Source organism: Giraffa tippelskirchi, chromosome 2, assembly GCF_054371585.1.
Source record: "Giraffa tippelskirchi isolate mGirTip1 chromosome 2, T2T-mGirTip1v1.2.pri, whole genome shotgun sequence".
Taxonomy (NCBI): domain Eukaryota; kingdom Metazoa; phylum Chordata; class Mammalia; order Artiodactyla; family Giraffidae; genus Giraffa; species Giraffa tippelskirchi.
In genome coordinates, this window is record NC_137276.1 from 78,920,974 (window position 1) to 78,943,936 (window position 22,963).

Sequence of the window (22,963 nt, forward strand, 5' to 3'; positions counted from 1 at the left end):
TGCAGATGACAGGCTGCGAGCACCAGTTCGTCCCTGGGCCTCTGTGTGTCCAGTCTGAGATGCTGAGCCTGCTGGGCTGTGAGCCCCGTGAAGGCAGCTGTGTCATCACGACCTGCTGTGTGGTAATGGGTGTGGACAGTGGGGCCAGACTATGTGAGTCTGTCATCCCAGCTGCAGCCCCTGCCACCTTTAAGGCCTTGTGTCACAGGGTCTTGACCTCCTTGGCCAAAGGTGAAACCCTTCTCATCAGGTTTGCTGTGGAAATGAGAAACTCTCAGACCTTAGGAAGCTGTTGCTTATCCCGCCTTACACGGCAGTTTTCTTCTGGCCTACCAGAGTGAGCCCTGGGTTCCACACACACACGCTCACTCACATTGACATTTAATAAGCACTGTGGGATGAGATCCGGAGAAGGCAATGGCAACCCACTCCAGTACTCTTGCCTGGAAAATCCCATGGATGGAGGAGCCTGGTAGGCTATAGTCCATGGGGTCGCAAAGAGTCAGACATGACGGTGCGACTTCACTTTCACTTTTCACTTTCATTCATTGGAGAAGGAAATGGCAACCCACTCCAGTGTTCTTGCCTGAAGAATTCCAGGGATCTGGGAGCTTGGTGGGCTGCCGTGTGTGGGGTCACACAGAGTCGGATACGACTGAAGCGACATAGCAGCAGCAGCGGGAGTGGGATGAGAACAGAAGAGGAACAAACGTGGGAGAGGTAATTGGAGGACAAGAAAAGAGACCGGAGGCACTGCCTGCATGGGACACAGCTCCCACATGTTCCAGGGTTTTTCCCACCTCTGTCTCAGGACATCCCTAGATATCCACGTGGGCATAATCCTCGTGTGCACGTGAGGACACGGACAGGCCTTGAGAGACACAAGGACTCATCCAGGATGGAGAAGAGGTAGGAATGAGGAGGCGAGCCTGGACCCAGGTCTGTCTACCCAGAGCTGCACATAGACCCTGCCCAGGAGCTGTGTGGAGGGCTGTGTGCTGCAACTGTGTGAGAACCGGGGCTGCGTGGATGAGGGGTGAGCGGTCAGTATCCCGAGGGCTATATGTACAGGTGTCAACTGTCAGTTCAAGGAAGAGACCCCCGGGTGGTGAAGTCACTTCCTTGTCGGCAGACCCTAACAGAACTCGGAACCCTGTGACCAGGCAGCCACGTTCTAGCAACAGCGCCACAGCCAGTTGGGGCTCACTTGGCTGGAGAGACTTCATCCAGAAGGATGTTCTCCCGCTGTGTCTCGACTGACCAGGGCTTCTGCTTCAGGAAACCCTGGAGGGAGAGGTTTCTCAGATGTTTCAGGCGGTTCAGTGCTCAACCTGGATGCCTCTGGTCCTTTAGCAGGAGGTCCCCAAAGGTAACAGCAGGCAACCTAGAGGTGGCCCCACCAGGCCTGGCCGCCACCGGGAGCCCTCCCTGGGCAGCGCCAGCTGCCCTCATCTCCAGGTGTGGGGAAGTGGGACTTGAGAGGAGGTTCTCCCTCTGGGCAGGAACAGGTTGGTGGGCACATTGTGACCTGGTGGTCCGATCACCATCCCACCTGAGGACAGGCTGGCAGTGGGGAAAGAGGATCCCTGAGGTGCTCTTCTCTGTGCCAGTGTGGATCCAAGGCCCTCAGGCGGTCGGGTGTCTTCTTCCTCGGTGGAGGTCTGTGCAGAGAGTGGTGGGCATGTGTCTGGAGGGGAGAGGTCTGGGGGTCCAAGAAGCACCAGAGACAGCTGGCCGGTGGCCTGAGACTTTCTGCCTGGCTGGCGGGCACTGTGTTCACAGGGCTCCTCCCGAGACTGCGGACAGGCGCCGGTCTACGGAGCCCCCTGCTCCATCTCCCCGCACGAGGAACAGGAGGCCCAGAGCAGCAACAGAGCCCAGGGCGGGCAGAGGGTGAGTGCCAGCCTGGAGGAGACCCTCCAGCCAGGAAGTTCCGGGTCCCAGAGCCACCCTGGCGCTCCCCTGGGTCCCTCCTAGAGGCCTGCTCCCAAAGGAACCTGGGAGTGTCAGGTGTGCGACACGCCCTTGCGGCCTAGGCCCTGAGGTGTCCAGATGCAAAATCACTCTTTACGTCCATGTGGGAATCTCGGAAGGAGATTGTGAAAGGATTTCACTTGATGTTCCCCAAGGAGCCTTTCCACATGTTTCTACAGTGTATCCTGTATTAACTCCATCCCCACGTATCCATGTGGGCCTGAGAACCCTGATGCCTCTCACCCCAGGATCAGCCCCTGTCACCCCAGTTCTCACCCCCAAAATGGGATGTGTTGGTCACCGCCACAGGGGACGCAGTTAACACACGGGGAGCTGTCCAGTACAAACTGCCCCGAGACGCTAACACACGTAACCGTGGCCCTTTGCCAGTTCACTCGTGATGCCAAGACGTTTATTCTGTGGAGGGCACTCCTGGCCCTCCCCTTGCCATGATTCCCGAGGCTTGGGGCCTCAGTCTGAGCTCCAGCCCCTGCCTTCCTGTAGTCCTTGGTGCGGCCTCTGACTCTTGTCTCTTCCTTGTTCCACCCCAGGGGGAAAATGTGTCCCCAGGGGACAGGAATGAGAGCTGCAGGGTGTGGAGCGTGCAGAGACGCAGACTGGAGACGTTGGTGGGCAACCTGGTGCCTGCCTTCCTGGGCGGTGACCCCTCCTACCTCCCTAGATTCCTGGGTACCTACAGGGCTTTTGGCAGCCCTCAGCAGGTGCTGGACCTTCTCTTCATGAGGTGAGCACTTCCCCTCCCCCACTGGGGACTCGGGGGGACCCGGTCCCCTTCCAGCAGTGAGTGGTGGGAATGGCTCTCCACCTCTCTGAGCCCCAGTGGCCCCCTCTGCACCCAGAGGGTAAAGGGAGGAGCCGCCCCCAGGGTGTCTGTGGGGACTACGTGGGTGCGTCCTGGAAAGGGCTTTCTGGGCGCCTGGAGCCCTGTTAAGGCTGTGGTTGTGCTGAGTCATCTCGTTCCTCCTCCCTTCGAGGAAGCCTGTGTCTCGGTGGTCTCTGAGCCTTTGACTTTGTCCCAAAGCGTTTTCCCAATTGCAAGGTGAGGTGTGAGAGGTGCCCTGCCCTGGGGCATTGAGAACAGGGCTCCCTGGGAGTGATGAGTGGCGCCCCAGGCACTTGGATGGGGCCGGTTGGGCTCATTCGCTCTTGAAATATAAAGGCAGGCGCATGAGATGCAGGCACTTTTCTGGGAAAACCATCATGTAATGCGTGGAGCAGACAGCAGTCCTGCCCCCCAGGGCATCAGTTCTCTCGGTGAGGGGGGGAAGCCTGTCACACTAGCCATCACGTGTGGGGCGTGTCTCCAGTACTGACCATGTGACGCCTCCCTGGCCTCCTGTAGGTACGGATGCATCCTCCCGTACTGCGATGCGGATGGTGGACCCCTGCAGCAGCTGAAAATGTGAGTGGATTTTGATTCAAGAGGGACTGACTCCCTTCCCCAGAGAACTGCCCGGAGTCTTGGGGTTTCTGAATGGGCAGGGCTGGCAGAATCCTGGATCCCACATAGCTTCTGGTACCCCCTGGGGGCCAAGGTCTAGGGGGCTTCTCGTGCAAAACAGGAAAGGAGGCCAAGAGAGCTGTGGAGGTGTCTGGCGTGCTGTAAGCAGCCTCTGGGAGGTCAGAGTTCAGAGTCTGCCCCATGAGAGTTTCCAACCCTCGCCTGTCCATCCCAGTCCTGCCTCTACCCCCGATCCTGGGACCCAGAACACAAAGTGTGGAGAGCATCCTGCTGACCGTGTGCTGGAACCTCAGCGGGTGCTCAGGGGACCCATGACACTCGGGACAGCTGAGTCCTCGCTGGTGAAGGATGAGTGTCAGTGGTGGCAGGAGACGCAGGCGCGTCCCTAGCGGACGAGGCAGCCTGTAGATGTAGGAGGTAAATCTGAGGTGCTATGAGGCCCGCAGGAAGCCTGGGTAGATGACAGAGTCTGTGTGTACCCTCCTGGGCCAGATCCTCCTGGGACCCCTACGTGTTCCCGAGATGCAGCGACCAGAGTAGATGCCCTGCCTGCCCTCGCAGTGGTGACAGCAGGGGGAGGGGCAGGGCAAGGGACAGTACGCTGAGCCAGGCTGCCCTGAAGAAGCGGACAGATGGTGACACCGTGGATCAAGGGCTGGCACTTGAGCAGGCTGGTTGGCGGCCCCGCCCCTGTGTCCAGGCCTCCTCTGCCTGTTCTGCCAGGTGAGATGAGCCGTGGAGGAGAACTGACCTCTGGATGGGCAGAGGCAGAAGGCGCAGAGGCCCAGGTCCCCACAGGGCAGCCCTGGAGTGCAGTGTGCCGGGAAGGCCAGGTCTCTGACTGCTACCCCCGTGACTCCCCCCCCAGGGCCATGTCCTCCATCCTGAGCACCTGGCTGCACCTTTACCCTGAGGATTTCCAGCAGCCCCCAGAATTTCCCTGCCTCAAGATGCTCCTGGCTTACATAGAGCTCAACATGCCTGCCTCGGACCTGGAGCAGCGAGCCCGCCATCTCCTGGCACAGCTGGAGACCCTGGAGCCCACTGAGGCAGAGGGGCATGGTGAGGAGGACTCGGGCTGGGTGAGGAGGACGGGGCCGAATAAGGAAGGGAGGGGGCTGGGCCACACAGAGCAGAGCCTTCTGAGGCTGGAACTAGGCCAGGAGCATTGAGGAAGCTCCTCAGATGACTATTCCCCTGGACTGCAGCCTGGGAAGACTTCCTGGGGTTAGGGGGCATCTTGGATTGAGATTTCAGGGCTAAGCAGCGAGTAGGTTCCTGTCTTTGGGATGCATGGACAAGCAGTCTTACTGACAGTGCTTTCTCTTCTGGGAGATACAGCCCCCGCTGGAGAAGCAGCTCTGGAAACATCACCAAACCTAGAGCCAGCAGCACCCCTAGTAACTGCCACAGCTCCACAGGTAGAGCACCAGACTGAAAGCCCAGCTCCTACTCAAGGTCAAGCTCTACCTCATGTAACCATGCCAGCTGCAAACCCAGAGCCGCAGCATACTCATGCTGTGGCTCTCAATGAAGCGAGGAAGTGAGGAAAAGCACCTCCAGGCTCCACTTCTAGATGCAGAGAACGTGCAAGAAACAGCCCTCTTCCTCCTTCCGATCTTCAATCACCCACAAATCCTGTGCCTGTGCTGCTTCTGCAGCCTCAGTCCCCAGGCTTAAGCCATCGTCGGCCAGGGCACTGCCTTGGCTCTGGAGCTCCTTCGTGCTTTGCAGTCAGCTGTGGCTCCGGTGTTATCCACCTGTGGTTCTAGAGACCCCAACAGACCCAGCTCTTCTAGCAGCTGAGGTGCTGGAGCCAGCTCCTCCCCTGCGGGTGATTCAGGCTCTGAAGGAGGAAGAGAGCTGTTTCTTGCACGTTCTCTGCATCTAGAAGTGGAGCCTGGAGGGCCTTTTCCTCGCTTCCTCGCTTAAGTGAAAGCCACGGCATGAGTATGCTGCGGCTCTGGGTTAGGAGCTGGCATGGTTACATGATGCAGACCTTGACCTTGAGTGGGAGCTGGGCTTGAGCTTGCTCTGACTGTGGAGCTGTGGCCATTAGTAGGGGTGCTGTTGGCTCTAGGTCTGGTGATGTTTCCAGAGCTGCTTCTCCAGCAGGTGCTGTATCTCCCAGAAGAGAAAGCACTGTCAGTAAGACTGCTTTTCCATGGATCCCAAAGACAGGAACCTACTGGCTACTTAGCCCTGAAATCTCAATCCAAGATGCCACCTACCCCCAGGAAGTCCTCCCAGGCTGCAGTCCAGGGGAATAGTGATCTGAGGAGCCTCCTCAATGCTCCTGGCCTGGTTCCAGCCTCAGAAAGCTCTGCTCTGTGTGGCCCAGCCCCCTCCCTTCCTTATTCGCCCCCATCCTCCTCACACCCACCCCGAGTCCTCCTCACCATGCCCCTCTGCCTCAGTGGGCTCCAGGGTCTCCAGCTGCGCCAGGAGATGGCGGGCTCGCTGCTCCAGGTCCGAGGCAGGCATGTTGAGCTCTATGTACGCAATGAGCATCTTGAGGCAGGGAAATTCTGGGGGTTGCTGGAAATCCTCAGGGTAAAGGTGCAGCCAGGTGCTCAGGATGGAGGACATGGCCCTGCGGGGAGTCACGTGGGCAGCAGAGTCAGAGACCTGGCCTTCCCGCCACACTGCACTCCAGGGCTGCCCTGCGGGGACCTGGGCTTCTGCGCCTTCTGCCCCTGCCCATGCAGAGGTCAGTTCTCCTCCATGGCCCATCTCACCCGGCAGACCAGGCAGAGGAGGCCTGGACACAGGGGCGGGCCCGCCACCGAGCCTGCTCAAGTGCCAGCCCTTAATCCACGGTGTGACCATCTGTCCGCTTCCTGAGGGCAGCCTGGCTCAGCGCACTGTCCCCCTCCCTGCCCAACCCCCCCCAACCCCGCCGCTGTCACCACTGCGAGGGCAGGCAGGGCGTCTACTCTGGTCACTGCATCTCGGGAACACGTAGGGGTCCCAGGAGGATCTGGCCCAGGAGGGTACACACAGACTCTTGTCATCTGCCCAGGCTTCCTGCGGGCCTCCTAACACCTCAGATTTACCTCCTCCATCTACAGGCTGCCTCGTCCGCTAGGGACGCGCCTGCATCTCCTGCCGCCACTGACACTCATTCTTCACCAGCGAGGGCTCAGCTGTCCCCTGAGTGTCATGGGTCCCCTGAGCACCCGCTGAGGTTCCAGCACACGGTCAGCAGGATGCTCTCCACACTGTGTTCTGGGTCCCAGGATCGGGGTTAGAGGTAGGACTGGGATGGACAGGGCACCGTTGTAGACTCTCATGGGGCGGACTCTGACCTCTGACCTCCCAGATGCTGCTCACAGCACGCCAGACCCCTCCACAGCTCTCTTTGCCTCCTTTCCTCTTTTGCAGGAGAAGCCCCCCAGACCTCGGCCCCCAGTGGGAACCAGAAGCTATGTGGGATCCAGGATTCTGGCAGCCCTGCCCAACCAGCAACCCCAAGACTCCAGGCAGTTCTCTGGGGAAGGGAATCAGTCCCTCTTGAATCAAAATCCACTCACATTTTCAGCTGGTGCAGGGGTCCACCATCCTCATCGCAGTAAGGGAGGATGCATCCGTACCTACAGGAGGCCAGGGAGGCGTCACATGGACAGTACTCGAGACACGCCCCGCATGTGATGGCTAGGGTGACAGGCTTCCCCTCCTCACCGGGAGAACTGATGCCCTGGGGGGCAGGACTGCTGTCTGCTCCATGCATTACATGACGCTTGTGCCCAGAAAAGTGCCTGCACCCCGTGCGCCTTCCTCTATATTTCAAGAACGAATGAGCCCAACCAGCCCCATCCGAGTGCCTGGGGCGCCACTCATCACTCCCAGGGACCCCTGCTCTCACTCCCCCAGGACAGGGCACCTCTCACACCTCACCTTGCAATTGGGAAAACGCTTTGGGACAAAGTCAAAGGCTCAGAGACCACCGAGACGGAGGCTTCCTCGAGGGGAGGAGGAACGCAATGACTCAGCACAACCCCACCCTTACCAGGGGTCCAGGCGCCCAGAAAGCCCTTTCCAGGACGCACCCACGTAGTCCCCACAGTCACCCTGGGGGCTGCTCCTCCCTTTACCCTCTGTGTGCAGAGGGGGCCACTGGGGCTCAGAGAGGTGGAGAGCCATTCCCACGACTCACAGCTGGAAGGGGGCCGGGTCCCCCTGAGTCCCCAATTGGGGAGGGGAAGTGCTCACCTCATGAAGAGAAGGTCCAGCAGCTGCTGGGGGCTGCCAAAAGCCCTGTAGGTGCCCAGGAATGTGGGGAGGTAGGAGGGGTCACCGCCCAGGAAGGCAGGCACCAGGTTGCCCACCAACGTCTCCAGTCTGCGTCTCTGCACGCTCCACACCCTGCAGGGCTCATTCCTGTCCCCTGGGGACACATTTTCCCCCTGGGGTGGAACACAGCAGAGACACGAGTCAGAGGCGGCACCAAAGACTCCAGGAAGGCAGGGGCTGGAGCTCAGACTGAGGCCCCAAGCCTCCGGGACTCATGGCAGGAGGAGGGGCAGGAGAATAAACATCCACAGAATAAACGTCCTGGCATCACGAGTTAACTGGCAAAGGGCCATGGTTACATGTGTTAGCGTCTCGGGGCAGTTTGTATCGGACAGCTCCCCATGTGTTAACTGCGTCATCCCTGTGGTGGTGACCAAAACATCCCATTCTGGAGGTGAGAACTGGGGTGACAGGGACTGATCCTGGGTGAGAGGCATCAGGATTCTCAGGCCCACATGGATACCTGGGGATGGAGTTAATATAGGATTCACTGTAGAAACATGCGGGACGTCTCCCTGAGGAACATGGAGTGAAATCCTATCACAATCTCCTTCTGAGATTCCCACATGGATGTGAACAGTGATTTTGCATCTGGACACGTCAGGGCCTGGGCCGTGAGGGTGCTTCGCACACCTGACACTCCCAGGTTCCTTTGGGAGCACGCCTCTAGGAGGGACCCAGGGGAGCGCCAGGGTGGCTCTGGGACCCGGAACTTCCTGGGTGGAGGGTCTCCTCCCGGCTGGCACTCACCCTGTGCCCGCCCTGGGCTCTGTTGCTGCTGTGGGGCTCCTGCCCCTCGTGCGGGGAGATGGAGCAGGGGGCTCCGTGGACTGGTGCCTGTCCGCAGTCCCGGGAGGAGCCCTGTGACCACAGTGCCCACCAGCCAGGCAGAAAGTCTCAGGCCACCAGCCAGCTGTCTGTGGTGCTTCTCGGACCCTCAGGCATCTCCCCTCCAGACACATGCCCACCAGTCTCTGCACAGACCTCCACCGAGGAAGCAGACACCCGACCGCCTGAGGGCCTTGGATCCACACTGGCACAGAGAAGAGCACCTCAGGGATCCTGTTTCCCCACTGCCAGCCTGTCCTCAGGTGTGAACGTGATGGGACCACCAGGTCACCACGTGCCCACCAACCTGTTCCTGCCCAGAGTGAGAACCTCCCCTCAAGTCCCACTTCCCCACACCTGGAGATGAGGGCAGCTGGCGCTGCCCAGGGAGGGCTCCCGGTGGCGGCCAGGCCTGGGGTGGCCAGCTCTAGGTTGCCTGGTGTTACCTTTGGGGACCTCCTGCTAAAGGACCAGAGGTATCCAGGTTGAGCGCTGAATCGCCTGAAACATCTGAAAAACCTCTCCTTCCAGGGTTTCCTGAAGCAGAAGCCCTGGTCAGTCGAGACACAGCGGGAGAACATCCTTCTGGATGAAGTCTCTCCAGCCAAGTGAGCCCCAACTGGCTGTGGCGCTGTTGCTAGAACGTGGCTGCCTGGTTACAGGGTTCCGAGTTCTGTTAGGGTCTGCCGACAAGAAAGTGACTTCACCACCCGGGGGTCCCTTCCTTGAACTGACAGTTGACACCTGTACTTATAGCCCTCGGGATACTGACCGCTCACCCCTCATCCACGCAGCCCCGGGTCTCACACAGTTGCACCACACAGCCCTCCACACAGCTCCTGGGCAGGGTCTGTGTGCAGCTCTGGGTAGACAGACCTGGGTCCAGACTCGCCTCCCGATTCCTACCTCTTCTCCATCCTGGATGAGTCCTTGTGTCTCTCAAGGCCTGTCCGTGTCCCCACCTGCATACAGGGATGATGCCCGCATGGACTTTTAGGGATGTCCTCAGACATAGGTGGGGAAAGACCTGGAACATGTGGCAGTCCGTGTCTCAGGCAGGCAGTGCCTCCAACCCCTGTATATTGTTCTTAGTACCTTCCTCATATCTGTCCCGCTTGTGATCCCACCCCATAGTCCTTTTCATAATCGCTGTGCTTGGGGGTCTGTGAGTGTGTGTGTGTGTGTGTGTGTGTGTGTGTGTGTGTGTGTGTGTACCTGTGCTCACTCCCTAGAGGCCAGAGGAACACTGCCCCCAAATAGGGAGGGATGGTAAGAGATTTCTAAGATCTAAGGCTTTCTAATTTCTAATGGGTTAAAACCTTGAATAGAAGAACTGAAGCCACAAAGCTCCTAAAATGAAAGTGGTACCGTGTTCCTGTACATCAGCCTTGGCAATGAAGTGGATGTATTTCCAGAAGCAAAAGAAGTGAAAGGAAAAATGAACAAGTGAGACCAAAAGCCTCTGCATGGGCAACCATCAATAAAGTGAGAAGTGAAGTATGAAATGGAGAAAATATTGGCAATTCTCATGTCTAATAAGGGTTCATATCCAAAATATATTAAAAAAAAAAAACGCACACAATTCAAAAGCAAAGCAGCACACAAAAGTAATCTCATTGAAAAATGGGTGTAAGTTCTGATTTTTCTGAGAAGGCCTTACAAATACCTCAGAAATGAAGAGAAACAAAACACAAATGAGAACAGGAAAGATATACCCATCTTAAATCAGAGTTCCAAAAAATTGCAGAGAGAGATAAGAAACTTTACGTGAAAAATGCAAAGAAATCAAGGAAAACAATAGCGTGGGAAAGACCTGAGATCTCTTCAAGATATTAGAGATACTAAGGGAACATTTCATGCAAAGATAGGCACAATACAGGACAGATGTGGTTTGGACCTCACAGAAGGAGAAGATATTAAGAAGAGGCAAGAACACACAGCAGAATCATACAAAGAAAAAGGTATTAATGACCTGGACAACTACGATGGGGTGGTCACTCACCTAGAGCCAGACATCCTTGAGTATGAAGTCAAGTGGGTCTTAGGAAGCATTACTACAGCTAAAGCTTGTGGAGGGGAGAGATCCCTCCACTGACATATTTAAGATGATGCTGTTAAAGTGCTGTACTCAATAAGCCAGCTGCTGCTGCTGCTGCTAAGTCGCTTCAGTCGTGTCCGACTCTGTGCGACCCCATAGACGGCAGCCCACCAGGCTCCCCCGTCCCTGGGATTCTCCAGGCAAGAACACTGGAGTGGGTTGCCATTTCCTTCTCCAATGCATGAAAGTGATAAGAGAAAGTGAAGTCGCTCAGTCGTGTCCGATATGCCAGCAAATTTGGAAAACTCAGCAGTAGACACAGGGCTGGAAAAGTTCAGTTTTCATTTCAGTCCCACAAAAGGCAGTGCAAAATATCTTCAAATGACCGCATAACCGTGCTCATTTCACAGGCTAGCAAGTTAACACTCAAAAGTCTTCAAGCTAGGTCAACAGTAAATGAAGCAAGAAATTCTAGATGAACAAGCTGGATTTTGAACAGGCAGAGGAACAAGAGATCAAATTGCCAACTTCCGTTGGATCGGAGAAAAGCAGGTAATTCCAGAGAAACATCTACGTCTGCTTCATTGACTACACAAAACAAAGCCTTGGACTCTGTGGATCATAAGAAATTGTGGAAAATTCTTCAAGAGATGGGAGTAGCAGAAAACCTTACCTTCCACCTGCAAATACTGTATACAGGTCAAGAAGCAACAGTTAGAACCAGACACGGAACAACAAACTGGGTCAAATCTAGGAAAGGAGAACATCAAGGCTGTATATCATCACCCTGCTTATTTAACTTCTAGGCACAGTACATCATGCGAAATGCTGGGCTGGAGGAAGCACAAGCTGGAATCAAGATTGCCTGGAGAAAGATCAGTAAGCTCAGATATGCAGATAACACCGCCCTGATGGCAGATGATGTGATCAGTCACCTAGAGCAATGGTGTGATCACTCACGTAGAGCCAGACATCTTGGAATGCGAAGTCAAGTGGGCCTTAGGAAACATCACTACGAACAAAGCTAGCAGAGGTGATCGAATTCCAGTGGAGCTATCTCAAATCCTAAAAGACGAGGCTGTGAAAGTGCTGTACTCAATATGCCAGCAAACTTGGAAAACTTAGCAGTGGCCACAGTACTGGAAAAGGTCAGTTTTTGTTCCATTCTCAAAGAAAGGCAATGCCAAAGCCTCCTAAAACTACTGCACAATTGCTCTCATCTCACACACTAGGAAAGTAATGTTCCAAATTCTCCAACCCAAGCTTCAACAGTACGTGAATGGTGTGCTTCCAGATGTTCAAGCTGGATTTAGAAAAGCCAGAGGAACCAGAAATCAGATTGCCAACATCTGTTTGATCCTCAAAAAAAGCAAGAGAGTTCCAGAAAAACATCTCCTTTACTGACTATGCCAAAGCCTTTGCCTGTGTGGATCACAACAAACTGTGGAAAATTCTTCAAGAGATGGGTATATCAGCCCACCTGACCTGCCTCTTGAGAAATCTGTATGCAGGTTGAGAAGCCCTAGTTTGAATTGGAGATGGAGCAAGAGACTGGTTTCAAATTGGGAAAGGAGTACATCAAGGTTGTATATTGTCACTCTCGTTCTTTAACTTATATGTAGAGGACATCATGAGAAATGCTGGACTGGATGAAGCACAAGCTGGAATCAAGATTGCTGGGAGAAACATCAATCACCTCAGATATGTAGATGATGCCACCCTTATGTCAGAAATGGAAGAAGCACCAAAAAGCCTCTTGATCAAAGTGAAAGAGGAGATTGAAAAAGTTGGCTTAAAACTCAACATTCAAAAAAGTAGTATCATGGCATCTGGTCCCAAAACTTCATGGCAAATAGATGGGGAAACAGTGGAAACAGTGACAGACTTTATCTTTTTGGGCTCCAAAATGACTGCAGGTGGTGACAGCAGCCATGAAATTAAAAGATGCTTTTGCTACTTGGAAGAAAAGTTATGACCAACCTAGACAGCATATGGAAGAGCAGAGACATTACTTTGACAGCAAATATGTGCAGTACAAGCTATGTTTTTTCCAGTAGTCATGTTTGGAGACTTGAAGTGTAAAGAAAGCTGAGTGCTGAAGAATTGATGCTTTTGATGTATGGTGTTGGAGAAGACTCTTGAGAGTCCTTGGGCTGCAAGGAGATCACAGCAGTCAATTCTAAAGGCAATCAGTCCTGAATACTCATTAGAAGGACTGATTCTGAAGCTGAAGTCCCAATACTTTGGCCACCTGATGCGAAGAACTGACTCATTGGAAAAGACCCTGATGCTGGAAAGAGTGAAAGGTGGAGATGGGACGATAGAGGATGAAATGGTTGGATGGTATCACCAACTCAATGGACATGAGTATGAGGAAGCTCTGGGTGTTGGTGATGGACAGGGAAACCTGGCATCCTGCAGTCCATGGGATCACAAAATGTTGGAGAGGACTGAGCTACTGAACTGCCTGGCTGACAGGAGGTTGGTAGTAGTTTGTGTCCTGCAAACCCCATGTGCTTTTCAGTATTCCTAGGTGCTTCGTTGAATTCTCCTGGTAGCTGGACAGCATTCCTTTAAATGATATTCTGAATTTTACTCAGGCTGTTTTTCTCTTTAACTTAGGGCCTTAAGAGGGTGCTGGTACATTTCGTAGCCAGAGATTCAGGGGGAAATTATTAGGCAGGCACCTAGAGAGTGAATTTGGAGTGAACTGCTTGAAGTAAAGTGAAATTTGGCTTAAATTGGAAAGATTGTGTATATATGTCTGAACACAATGTTTGCTAGTGAAAGAAGACACTGAGCCTGCTTAGCTCTGAAGGAAAGAAAGGTTTGCTTCTTCAGGCAACTGGCTGTTTGCACAGAACTGTGAGCATAGTGGAAGTATCTGATGGTTAATCTCTTGACACTTATGGATCCTACAGGGGTTTTAACTGTAACAATTAAGCAAATTCTGCTCACCCAGGGACAGGATAGGGCTGATCTCCAGGTGTTCTGAGCACCCACAGCAGTTTTCCTGCCACACAGGGAAACTGAGACAACAGAGTGGAAAGACCCAAGAGTAACTCCTTAGGGAGCTAGATTCATTTTCAGAATCAAACTGATCCATCACTTTGCCTCAGAAGGTTTATCAGATCATATCTGTTTTAGGTACCAAATTAATAATGAGAAACCATGCCTCCAAAGTCAAACAGCTCCCTTGTCAGACAGCTATGCACTGAAACTCAGGCTGACTTCCTGTAGAACTAGAACAAAGGCAGAGCTTATGAGCACTTATCTTAACTCTTAAAGAGCCAGGATGGCACTCTTTTGACATGCTAAAACTGTAGAGAAAGCCGGCTTGAGAAAACATAGTTTCAAGTAAGGTTGCAGGATATAAAATTAACACACAGAAATCCCTTGCATTCCTATACACTAACAATGAGGAAACAGAAAGAGAAATTAAGGAAACAATTCCATTCACCGTTGCAATGAAAAGAATAAAATACTTAGGAATATATCTACCTAAAGAAACAAAAGACCTATATATAGAAAACTATAAAACACTGGTGAAAATCAAAGAGGACAAATATAGATGGAGAAATATACTGTGTTCATGGATTGGAAGAATCAATATAGTGAAAATGAGTATACTACGCAAGGCAATCTATAGATTCAGTGCAATCCCTATCAAGCTACCAATGGTATTTTTCAGAGAACTAGAACAAATAATTTCACAATTTGTATGGAAATACAAAAAGCCTCGAATAGCCAAAGCAATCTTGAGAAAGAAGAATGGAACTGGAGGAATCAACCTGCCTGACTTCAGGCTCTACTACAAAGCCACAGTCAACAAGACAGTATGGTACTGGCACAAGGACAGAAATACAGATCAGCAGAACAAAATAGAAAGCCCAGAGATAAATCCACGCACCTATGGACATCTTATCTTTGACAAAGGAGGCAAGAATATACAATGGAGAAAAGATAATGTCTTTAACAAGTGGTGCTGGGAAAACTGATCAACCACTTGTAAAAGAATGAAACTAGAACACTTTTTAACATCATACACAAAAATAAACTCAAAATGGATTAGAGATCTAAATGTAAGACCAGAAACTATAAAACTCCTAGAGGAAAACATAGGCAAAACACTCTCCGACATAAACCACAGCAGGATCCTCTATGACCCACCTCCCAAAATATTGGAAATAAAAGCAAAAATAAACAAATGGGATCTAATTAAAGTTAAAAGCTTTTGCACAACAAAGGAAACTGTAAGCAAGGTGAAAAGACAGCTTTCAGAATGGGAGAAAATAATAGCAAACAAAGCAACAGACAAATAATTAATCTCAAAAATATACAAGCAACTCCTGCAGCTCAATTCCAGAAAAATAAATGACCCAATCAAAAAGTGCGCCAAAGAACTAAACAGACACTTCTCCAAAGAAGACATACAGATGGCTAACACATGAAAAGATGCTCAACATCACTCATTATCAGAGAAATGCAAATCAAAACCACAATGAGGCACCATTTCACACCTGTCAGAATGGGTGCTATCCAAAAGTCTACAAGCAATAAACACTGGAGAGGGTGTGGAGAAAAGGGAACCCTCTTACACTGTTGGTGGGAATGCAAACTAGTACAGCTACTATGGAGAACAGTGTGGAGATTCCTCAAAAAACTGGAAATAGAACTGCCATATGACCCAGCAATCCCACTGCTAGGCATACACACTGAGGAAACCAGAATGGAAAGAGACACGTGTACCCCAATGTTCATCGCAGCACTGCTTATAATAGCCAGGACATGGAAGCAGCCTAGATGCCCATCAGCAGATGAATGGATAAGGAAGCTGTTGTACATATGCACAATGGAATATTACTCAGCCATTAAAAAGAATACATTCGAATCAGTTCTAATGAGGTGGATGAAACTGGAGCCTATTATACAGAGTGAAGTAAGCCAGAAAGAAAAACACCAATACCGTATACTAACACATACATATGGAATTTAGTAAATCGGTAAAGATAACCCTGTATGCAAGATAGCAAAAGAGACACAGATATATAGAACAGTATTATGGACTCTGTGGGACAGGGCGAGGGTGGGATGATATGGCAGAATGGCATTGAAGCATGTATATTATCATATGTGAAATGAATCGCCAGTTCAGGTTCAGTGCATGATACAGGGTGCTCGGGGCTGGTGCACAGGGATGACCCAGAGGGATGGGATGAGGAGGGAGGTGAGAGGAGGGTTCTGGAAGAGGAAAACATGTACACCCATGGTGGATTCATGCCAATGTATGGCAAAACAAATACAATATTGTAAAGTTAAAAAATAGATAAATAAACTAATTTAAAAAAAAATTCTGACCCTGAGAGAAAAAGTAGTCCTAAGAGAAAGCTTGCCATTTTAACTCTTACTTGTAAACACAGCCTATAACACATGAGACTACAGCCTTGGCTCAATTAGTATAACTTAAAGGGGTTAAAAACTGAAAGAGGTTAAAAATAAAGGAAGGAGGCGTTTTTAAACTCAAGCAAGGAAACTGTGAAATCTGTGTCTGTATGGATGTATATATGTCTGTGAAATTCATCCCACGTTTGCTTCTAGACGTTTCAGGATTTCAGTTCTTACCTTTATGTCTCTGATTTTTCAGTTAGCTTTTATAAACAGATCCCAGCCTTTTTCTGCACGTTCATATCAAAGGGTTCTTCCAGCACCCTGTGTGGACAAGATTGTCTTTCCCCCTTGACTGATTCTGCCACCCTTATCAAAAATCATTTGACAATACACGTGAGGTTTTGTTTCTGGGCTCTGAATTCAATACCATTGATCTCTAATTCTATCCTTTTGCCAGTTCCACGCTGTTATGATTCTTACAGTTTTGCAGTATGATTTGAAATCAGGAAATGTGCATCCTCCCACATTGTTTTTCTTCCTCAAAATTGTTGGCTCTTTGGGGGTCTATTTAGTGTAAAGTGAATTTTAGGATGGGGTTTTTATGCAGATTGCATTGGAAGTGTAAATTGACATCAGTCAATCGTATGTAGATCTTAGTGGTGGTAAGTCTTCCAATCCATGAAAATGGGATTTGTGTCATTTAATCTCTTTGCAAAGTTTGACAGTTGTCCTTGTACAAGTCTTCACCTTCTTGGTTAATTACTAAGTAGTTTATTCTTTCTGCTGCTGCTGCTGCTAAGTCGCTTCAGTCATGTCCGACTCTGTGTGACCCCATAGACGGCAGCCTACCAGGCTCCTCTGTCCCTGAGATTCTTCAGGCAGGAATACTGGAGTGGGTTGTCTTATTCTTTCTGACACAGTTTTAAATAAAACTGTTTTCTTAATTTCTTTACAGATTCATCATGTTAGTGTACAGACCTGCACAGAATTTTTAATGTCGACTTCGTGTCCTGACACTGCTGAATGTATTAGTTTGCACTTATTTTGGGGACATCCTTAGGATTTTTGCACATGAGATCATGTAGTTTGGGAACAGAGATAATTCTACTTATTCATTTCAAATCACTGGATGTCAGTGACTTTTTCATAAATTTTTAAATTTATCTGTCTTTAGTAATGGCTATGGCTGAAACTACCAGTGCCATGTTGCATAGAAATGGTAGAACCCAGCATTCTTTCATGCTTCCTGATCTCAGAGGAAAAGTTATCAGAAGTCTTTCACCACTGAGTGCGATGTTGGCTGTGGCATTTACATATATGGCTTGAATTCTGTTTTGGTAATTTCCTTCAAACCTAGTTTGTAGAGAGTGGGTTGTTTTTTTTTTTTTTTTAATCATGAGAGGGTGTTGAATTTTTTCAGTTGCTTTTCCTGCATTGATTGAGATGATCATGGTTTTTTCCCCTGCATTCCATCAGTGTGGTGCATTAAACCAATGTATCTTCCTAGGTTGAAACATTGTTGCATTCCAGGAAAAATCCCAATTGTTCATGGTGTATAATTCTTATTACATAGATATAAATGATTATTATACAATGAGATATATATCTTTTTATAATAATTATGAATTTTTAAACATTTGAACCAATTATATTGATAGATATAAAGGATTATTATATAACATTATCTATATATAAAAATATATATCAATATATAAAGATTATTATATAAAGATATTCTTCCAACCTCAGCTCATGCTTCTTGAATCATGGTAGAGTAGCAGGTGATGACCAGGACATCACTGAACCACAGAAGTTTATGCTTCTAATTAGTCATGATTATTGTTACTACTGATCCATGAGTGTTGCTTCACACAGTTAATGACCGTCTGACTCAAACCTGCATCCACCCATTTCCTGCCTCCCTGTGTCTCACACTCCAGTCCTTTCTTCTGCGATTCACTCACTTCTTCCTTAAATACATCCTTCCTTCTTCTCAGTGAAAGTGTTAGGGCATCAAACTCTTGTAGTCTTTTTATCCGAACATCTTCTTATTTTGCTTTTATTTTTGAGTGATAATTTAGAGTGAAAAATATATAGACCATTTCTGTGATGTTTCCTTTGGCATCTAAAGCCATCCTTCCTTTGTGTTTCCCCCTGAACTGTGACTGCTGACTTCTTGGTCTGCCTTCCCTGCTCTGTAATAAACTCTCCAAGTGTCTTTAATAGTCTATTACTGTAAGGTGAGGTTTGAGTTTGCTTTTATTTTTCCAGCTCAGGACTGGAGCCTGCAGAACTATATCTTCCACTAATTCTAAAAACTTCAGGGAATTCCCTTGTGGTCCAGTCATTAGGACTCTGTGCTTCCATTGCAGGAGCAAGGCTTCAGTCCCTGGTCAGGGAACTAAGAGTTTGCATGCCCTGTGGTGGGGCCAATAAAATGTTAAAAATAAAAATACAAAACTAGAAACTTCAAATCTGATTCTTTACCACTCCTTCTATTTCTCATCCTAAAACCTCATGTACATTAGAGTCTATATATACCTCACATATCTCACTGTACCTGCTCTCTTTATGTTCCATCACCTTATTTGTCTGCAGCATTCTGTTTCACCAAATCTGTCTTCAACCCTGGTTAACCTGCTACCTAATCCATCCAATGGAGTTCTAATTGCCATGGCAGTGTTGTTTTAGTTCAAGAAAATTTTTAAATCTTGTTTTGCTCATTTTCCTGTTATTTTTTTCCACAATATCTTATTCACTTAGTGTTTGCATTTGATCTTTTAGCCCATCTAGAGGAAATTATTTTATGGTTTTATCAGATTGTTCTATTTCCAGAAAGAAGTGAAGTGAAGTGAAGTCGCTCAGTCATGTCCGACTGTTTGTGACCCCATGGACTGTAGCCTACCAGGCTCCTTGGTCCATGGGATTTTCCAGGCAAGAGTATTGGAGTGGGTTGCCATTGCGTTCTCCAGGGGATCTTCCTGACCCAGGGATCGAACCCGGGTCTCCCGCATTGTAGGCAGACGCTTTACCATCTGAGCTACCAGGGAAGCCCAGTAGTCCTTGAGATTTTAATCCTCGTGTATAGCATCTGCTGACTCTTGTTCATGGTGCAATCAGAGCATGCTTTTGTGATAGTGGATCTCTGTCTGATTTGTGGTATATATATGTGTGTATGTAACATTTTTTTCTATTGCCATTTTGTTAAGTATTTCTTTTGGTTTTTAATCAGAAAAGAATTTCTCAAACACATTTTCAGGCCCTATGTAGATGAACACATTGAATTCTTCTTAAGGGTAATTTCCTTCACATTTCTCCTGACACAAAGAGTTTACTTATCAGTTATTATCCACTCTGTACCCAAACACCTTTTACTGTTTGATTGATATTTACTTATACATCATCAGACTCTGACCGTTTCAAACACAGGTTATAATTCCATTTGGGCTACTCTAATAAAATACCATAGATTGGGTAGCATATGAATAACATAAATTTATTTATGACCTGTTCAGAGACTTGGAAGTCCCAGATCGAGTTTCATGCAGATTTAGGGTCTGATGAGGATCCCAGGTGGCTCTAGTGTTAAAGAACCTGCCTGCCAATGCAGGAGACATAAGAAATGTGGGTTTGATCCCTGGGTCGGGAACATCTCCTGGAGGAGGGCATGGCAACCCACTCCAGTATTTTTGCCTGGAGGATCCCATGGACAGAGGATCCTGATGGGCTTACGGTCCGTAGGGTCACCAAGAGTCAGACATGATTGAAGTGACTTAGCATGCACACACGAGGGTCTGCTTTGCATTCATCAATGTCCATCCTCTGTGTCCTCAGAAGGAAAGGGGATTTTTCAGGCCTCTTTAATAAGATATTTGCCCCATTCATGGGATGACCTAATGACCTCCCATAGACCCCACCTCCCAACAACATCATCTTAGGGCTAAGATTTCAATATATAAATTTGGTAGAAACATACTTAAATTCAGTCTGTAGCACAGGCTTACAATTGTCTGCTCTTAGGGTGGTGTTTGTCTCTCTCACCCAGAGCCCAGACAAGAAAGCTTCCTTAGTGAGTAGAATATTTTCCAGTCAGCCTTCTGTTAAGGACAGAATCCATCAACAGACCTAGATTTAGGTGTGTGTGTGTCCATCCCTGATCTTTTGCCACCTCTACTGTCACAAGGCAGTGAAACTCAGTCCCTCACCCGACCTCATGAAACAATAGCAGGATCCCCACTCTGAGAGTGGGAACATTAGACCCAAAGTCATATCTGGTTGTCTTTCCTCTCTCCTCTCCTGCAGCCTTTCCCCTCCCTTCTTTTGAGCTAGGCCAGGCCATCAGAGGTCTGAGTGTTTGTAGCGCAAGGATATTGCACTGTCTGCTCTACATCCTTCCTGGACCAGGAGCTGTCATGTCTCTAGCAGTTGTGATCTGCCTTGTTAGCAATGAGAATATGTGTATGCCTTGAGCAGATGGTAGTGTCTGTTTTCTTTTATGTAGCTTTTGTTTTCTTAATGCTGTCTGTATGTGACAAAATCGTTCTGGCTCTCCACTGTTTTTTTTTTAAGAATGCTTTAACAATAAAGTAGGGAGTTCTGAAGATGGCAGTGGTGGTGGAAGCATGGTCTCGTGTCTTTCAGAATCGCTATATAAACACAGCAATACAATATTAAAATCAAACCTATGGAGAATTTTTACTAGATTAGCTGACAAGGTATTTGTCAGTACAAAATACAAGTGGGAACACAATGGTCCTGAGACTTCCTCAACATCACCATGAATGTGCGGACAGCAGAAGGCAGCAACAATGTAACCATAGAGTTAGGAGGGCCTTTCTCATGCTCAGTAGAGGAGCAGATGAGCCTGCCACAGCTTCTTTCCCGGCAGAACCCCGGGATGTGCGTCGCAGGAGCCAAAGGAGGCCCCAGGGCAGAGCTTCGAGCTTGTATGGTGCAGGATACTGACCCAGAGCTTGAGACTGGTAAGGACTTGGTTCATTACACAGGGAGTGAGGCAGAGGTCTAAGGTAAGGCATGTAAGTCTTGGAATTCTCACACTGAGCCCCCAGAACTCCATGTGACAGGACCCCATAGAGGACATCAACTGTTGGGAGTGAAATGAAAATTAAATAGGTTGGGAACAGTAAAGAAAAAGGAGAGCTCCAACTCAGGATTAGAGCCAGGTGAGGCATGAAAGGCACTGATCACAGGCACAAAATTTCAAGGGCCATCAAAAAAAAAATCAAGATAAATGCGATTTAATGCAGTAATTTTTCAAAAAGCAAATTTAATGCTAGCAAGTCTTTGACGAACAAAACATCAAACTTTAAAGTATAGAATCATTAACAGTTGCATGCTGAGTCATACTGAGCAAAAGAGAAAATCACTAATACTGATCCTGTCTAATTACAGTGTTTCAGTAGACTTCCAGAAGCCCTCCTTGAGGAATGTACTAAAGAGCCAGCTTCGGAAACCAAAATAACTAAGGAGATATTATAGTAAGGATTAGTGTGGGTGGTTAGTATATAGTTGCACGTTTGCTAAGTCGCTTCATTCTTGTCTCTTTGCAACTCTATGGACTGTAGCCCACCAGGCCCCTCTGTCCATGGGGATTCTCCATGCAAGAATAGTGGAGTGGGTTGCCAGTGCCCTCCTCCAGGGGATCTTTCCAACTCAGAGATCGAACCCAGGTGTCTTATATCTTCTGTATTGGAAGGCAGGTTTTTTATGCTAGCGCCATGTGGGAAGCCCACATCTTAATTATACAGGTAAATATATAGTTACTTGTATAAGTAAGATTAAATGAGGGTTAAAAAGAGATTACATGCCGGAGTCCTGCTCCAGCTGGTCCAGGGGTTCCCTCAGGATGGACAGCGTCGGTGGAGAAAATGATGCTGTCTCTCGCTCAAAGCACTGGGCTGCATGCATTTTTAAGCATCAGGTTTTCTTTTATACTTTTACAAAAGCATTAAGTCAGAGGTATGACATCTTCAGTTTCCCCTCACCCATATTTACTGTCTCCATAAATCATTGTTGTTCTTCAGAGTTCCCTCTTAAGTGTCCTTGTGATAACATTGTAACTCAAGTTTGTCTCCGGGCTGTATATTACATTCCTCAGTTTATTTCTTATCTCTTTAAATCCTGTTATCCCCTAGTAACTTAAGCTCATCATCTCCTAAAAAGGCTTTTAGCTATTAGTATCTCTAAAATTCCTAGTTTCTATAAGCTATAGTAAAATATGCCAACACTACAACATACCTTAAACTGTTAGCTTCTAACTATTCTTAATTATTCCTAACCCCTAACTCAGCAAACTTCTTTTGCCATAAACATTCCCCTTACAGGCAGGTTTCAGATAACAATGTTTCCCATGGTCTCAAGCTGCAGCCTATGTGCTCATCCTGGAACATTCTTTGTAAAGATCCTTGAACAAATGTCAATAGTTAACTTTATGGATTATAACATTCTTTCCAGTCAACTCAACCGGAGGAAGCAAAGGACAAGTCAGAATCACAAGACCTAACTCCTTCATCCCAGGACCGTGCCTGCGGGATGAGGAGAGGGGGTCGGGGCCGTGCCTCCATTTTGTCAGTAATGCCTATCGCGGCTCCCGACAATTACAGTATATAGTGGCTTTATTTTCTGGGAATGTAAATATGGTACAATCAAAAAATTGGGGGTATGGAGAAAAGGTAATTGAAATCTGTAAAAAAATTTTAACCATTTTCAGAAAGTCATAACTAGTTCTGGCAATTTTCCCCTGGGATATAGTAGTTACCTTATTTTTGAATCATAATTGACATAATATTATGTTTCATGTATTCAACATGAAGAAGGTATATTTATATGTATTGGGAAATGATCACCACAATAAGTCTAAAGCTAAAATCTGTCTCCATACATAGTTACATGTTTTATTCTGTAATAAGAACTTTTAAGATCTATTCTCTTAGCAACTT

At 48.5% G+C, this 22,963-nt stretch overlaps 2 protein-coding genes across 2 annotated transcripts in view; both read left to right on the plus strand.

Annotated features, from left to right (window-relative positions):
* Window positions 1-22,963, plus strand: part of LOC145539551 (uncharacterized) — a 73,155-nt gene that overhangs the window by 24,230 nt on the left and 25,962 nt on the right. The window lies entirely within an intron of this gene.
* LOC145538021 (ral guanine nucleotide dissociation stimulator-like) lies at window positions 816-5,287 on the plus strand. The gene is made up of 7 exons (XM_081569275.1): window positions 816-909; window positions 1,279-1,369; window positions 1,783-1,893; window positions 2,526-2,719; window positions 3,338-3,397; window positions 4,326-4,519; window positions 4,799-5,287. Exons 1-7 carry the CDS (start codon window positions 899-901, stop codon window positions 5,002-5,004), a joined length of 867 nt encoding a protein of 288 aa, XP_081425401.1. The 5' UTR covers window positions 816-898; the 3' UTR covers window positions 5,005-5,287.

Coding starts and splice junctions, on each gene's coding strand:
- LOC145538021 (XM_081569275.1), top strand. Junction 3,398..4,325: donor CCCCTGCAGCAGCTGAAAAT/GTGAGTGGATTT, acceptor CTCCCCCCCCAG/GGCCATGTCCTCCATCCTGA. Junction 4,520..4,798: donor CACTGAGGCAGAGGGGCATG/GTGAGGAGGACT, acceptor TGGGAGATACAG/CCCCCGCTGGAGAAGCAGCT.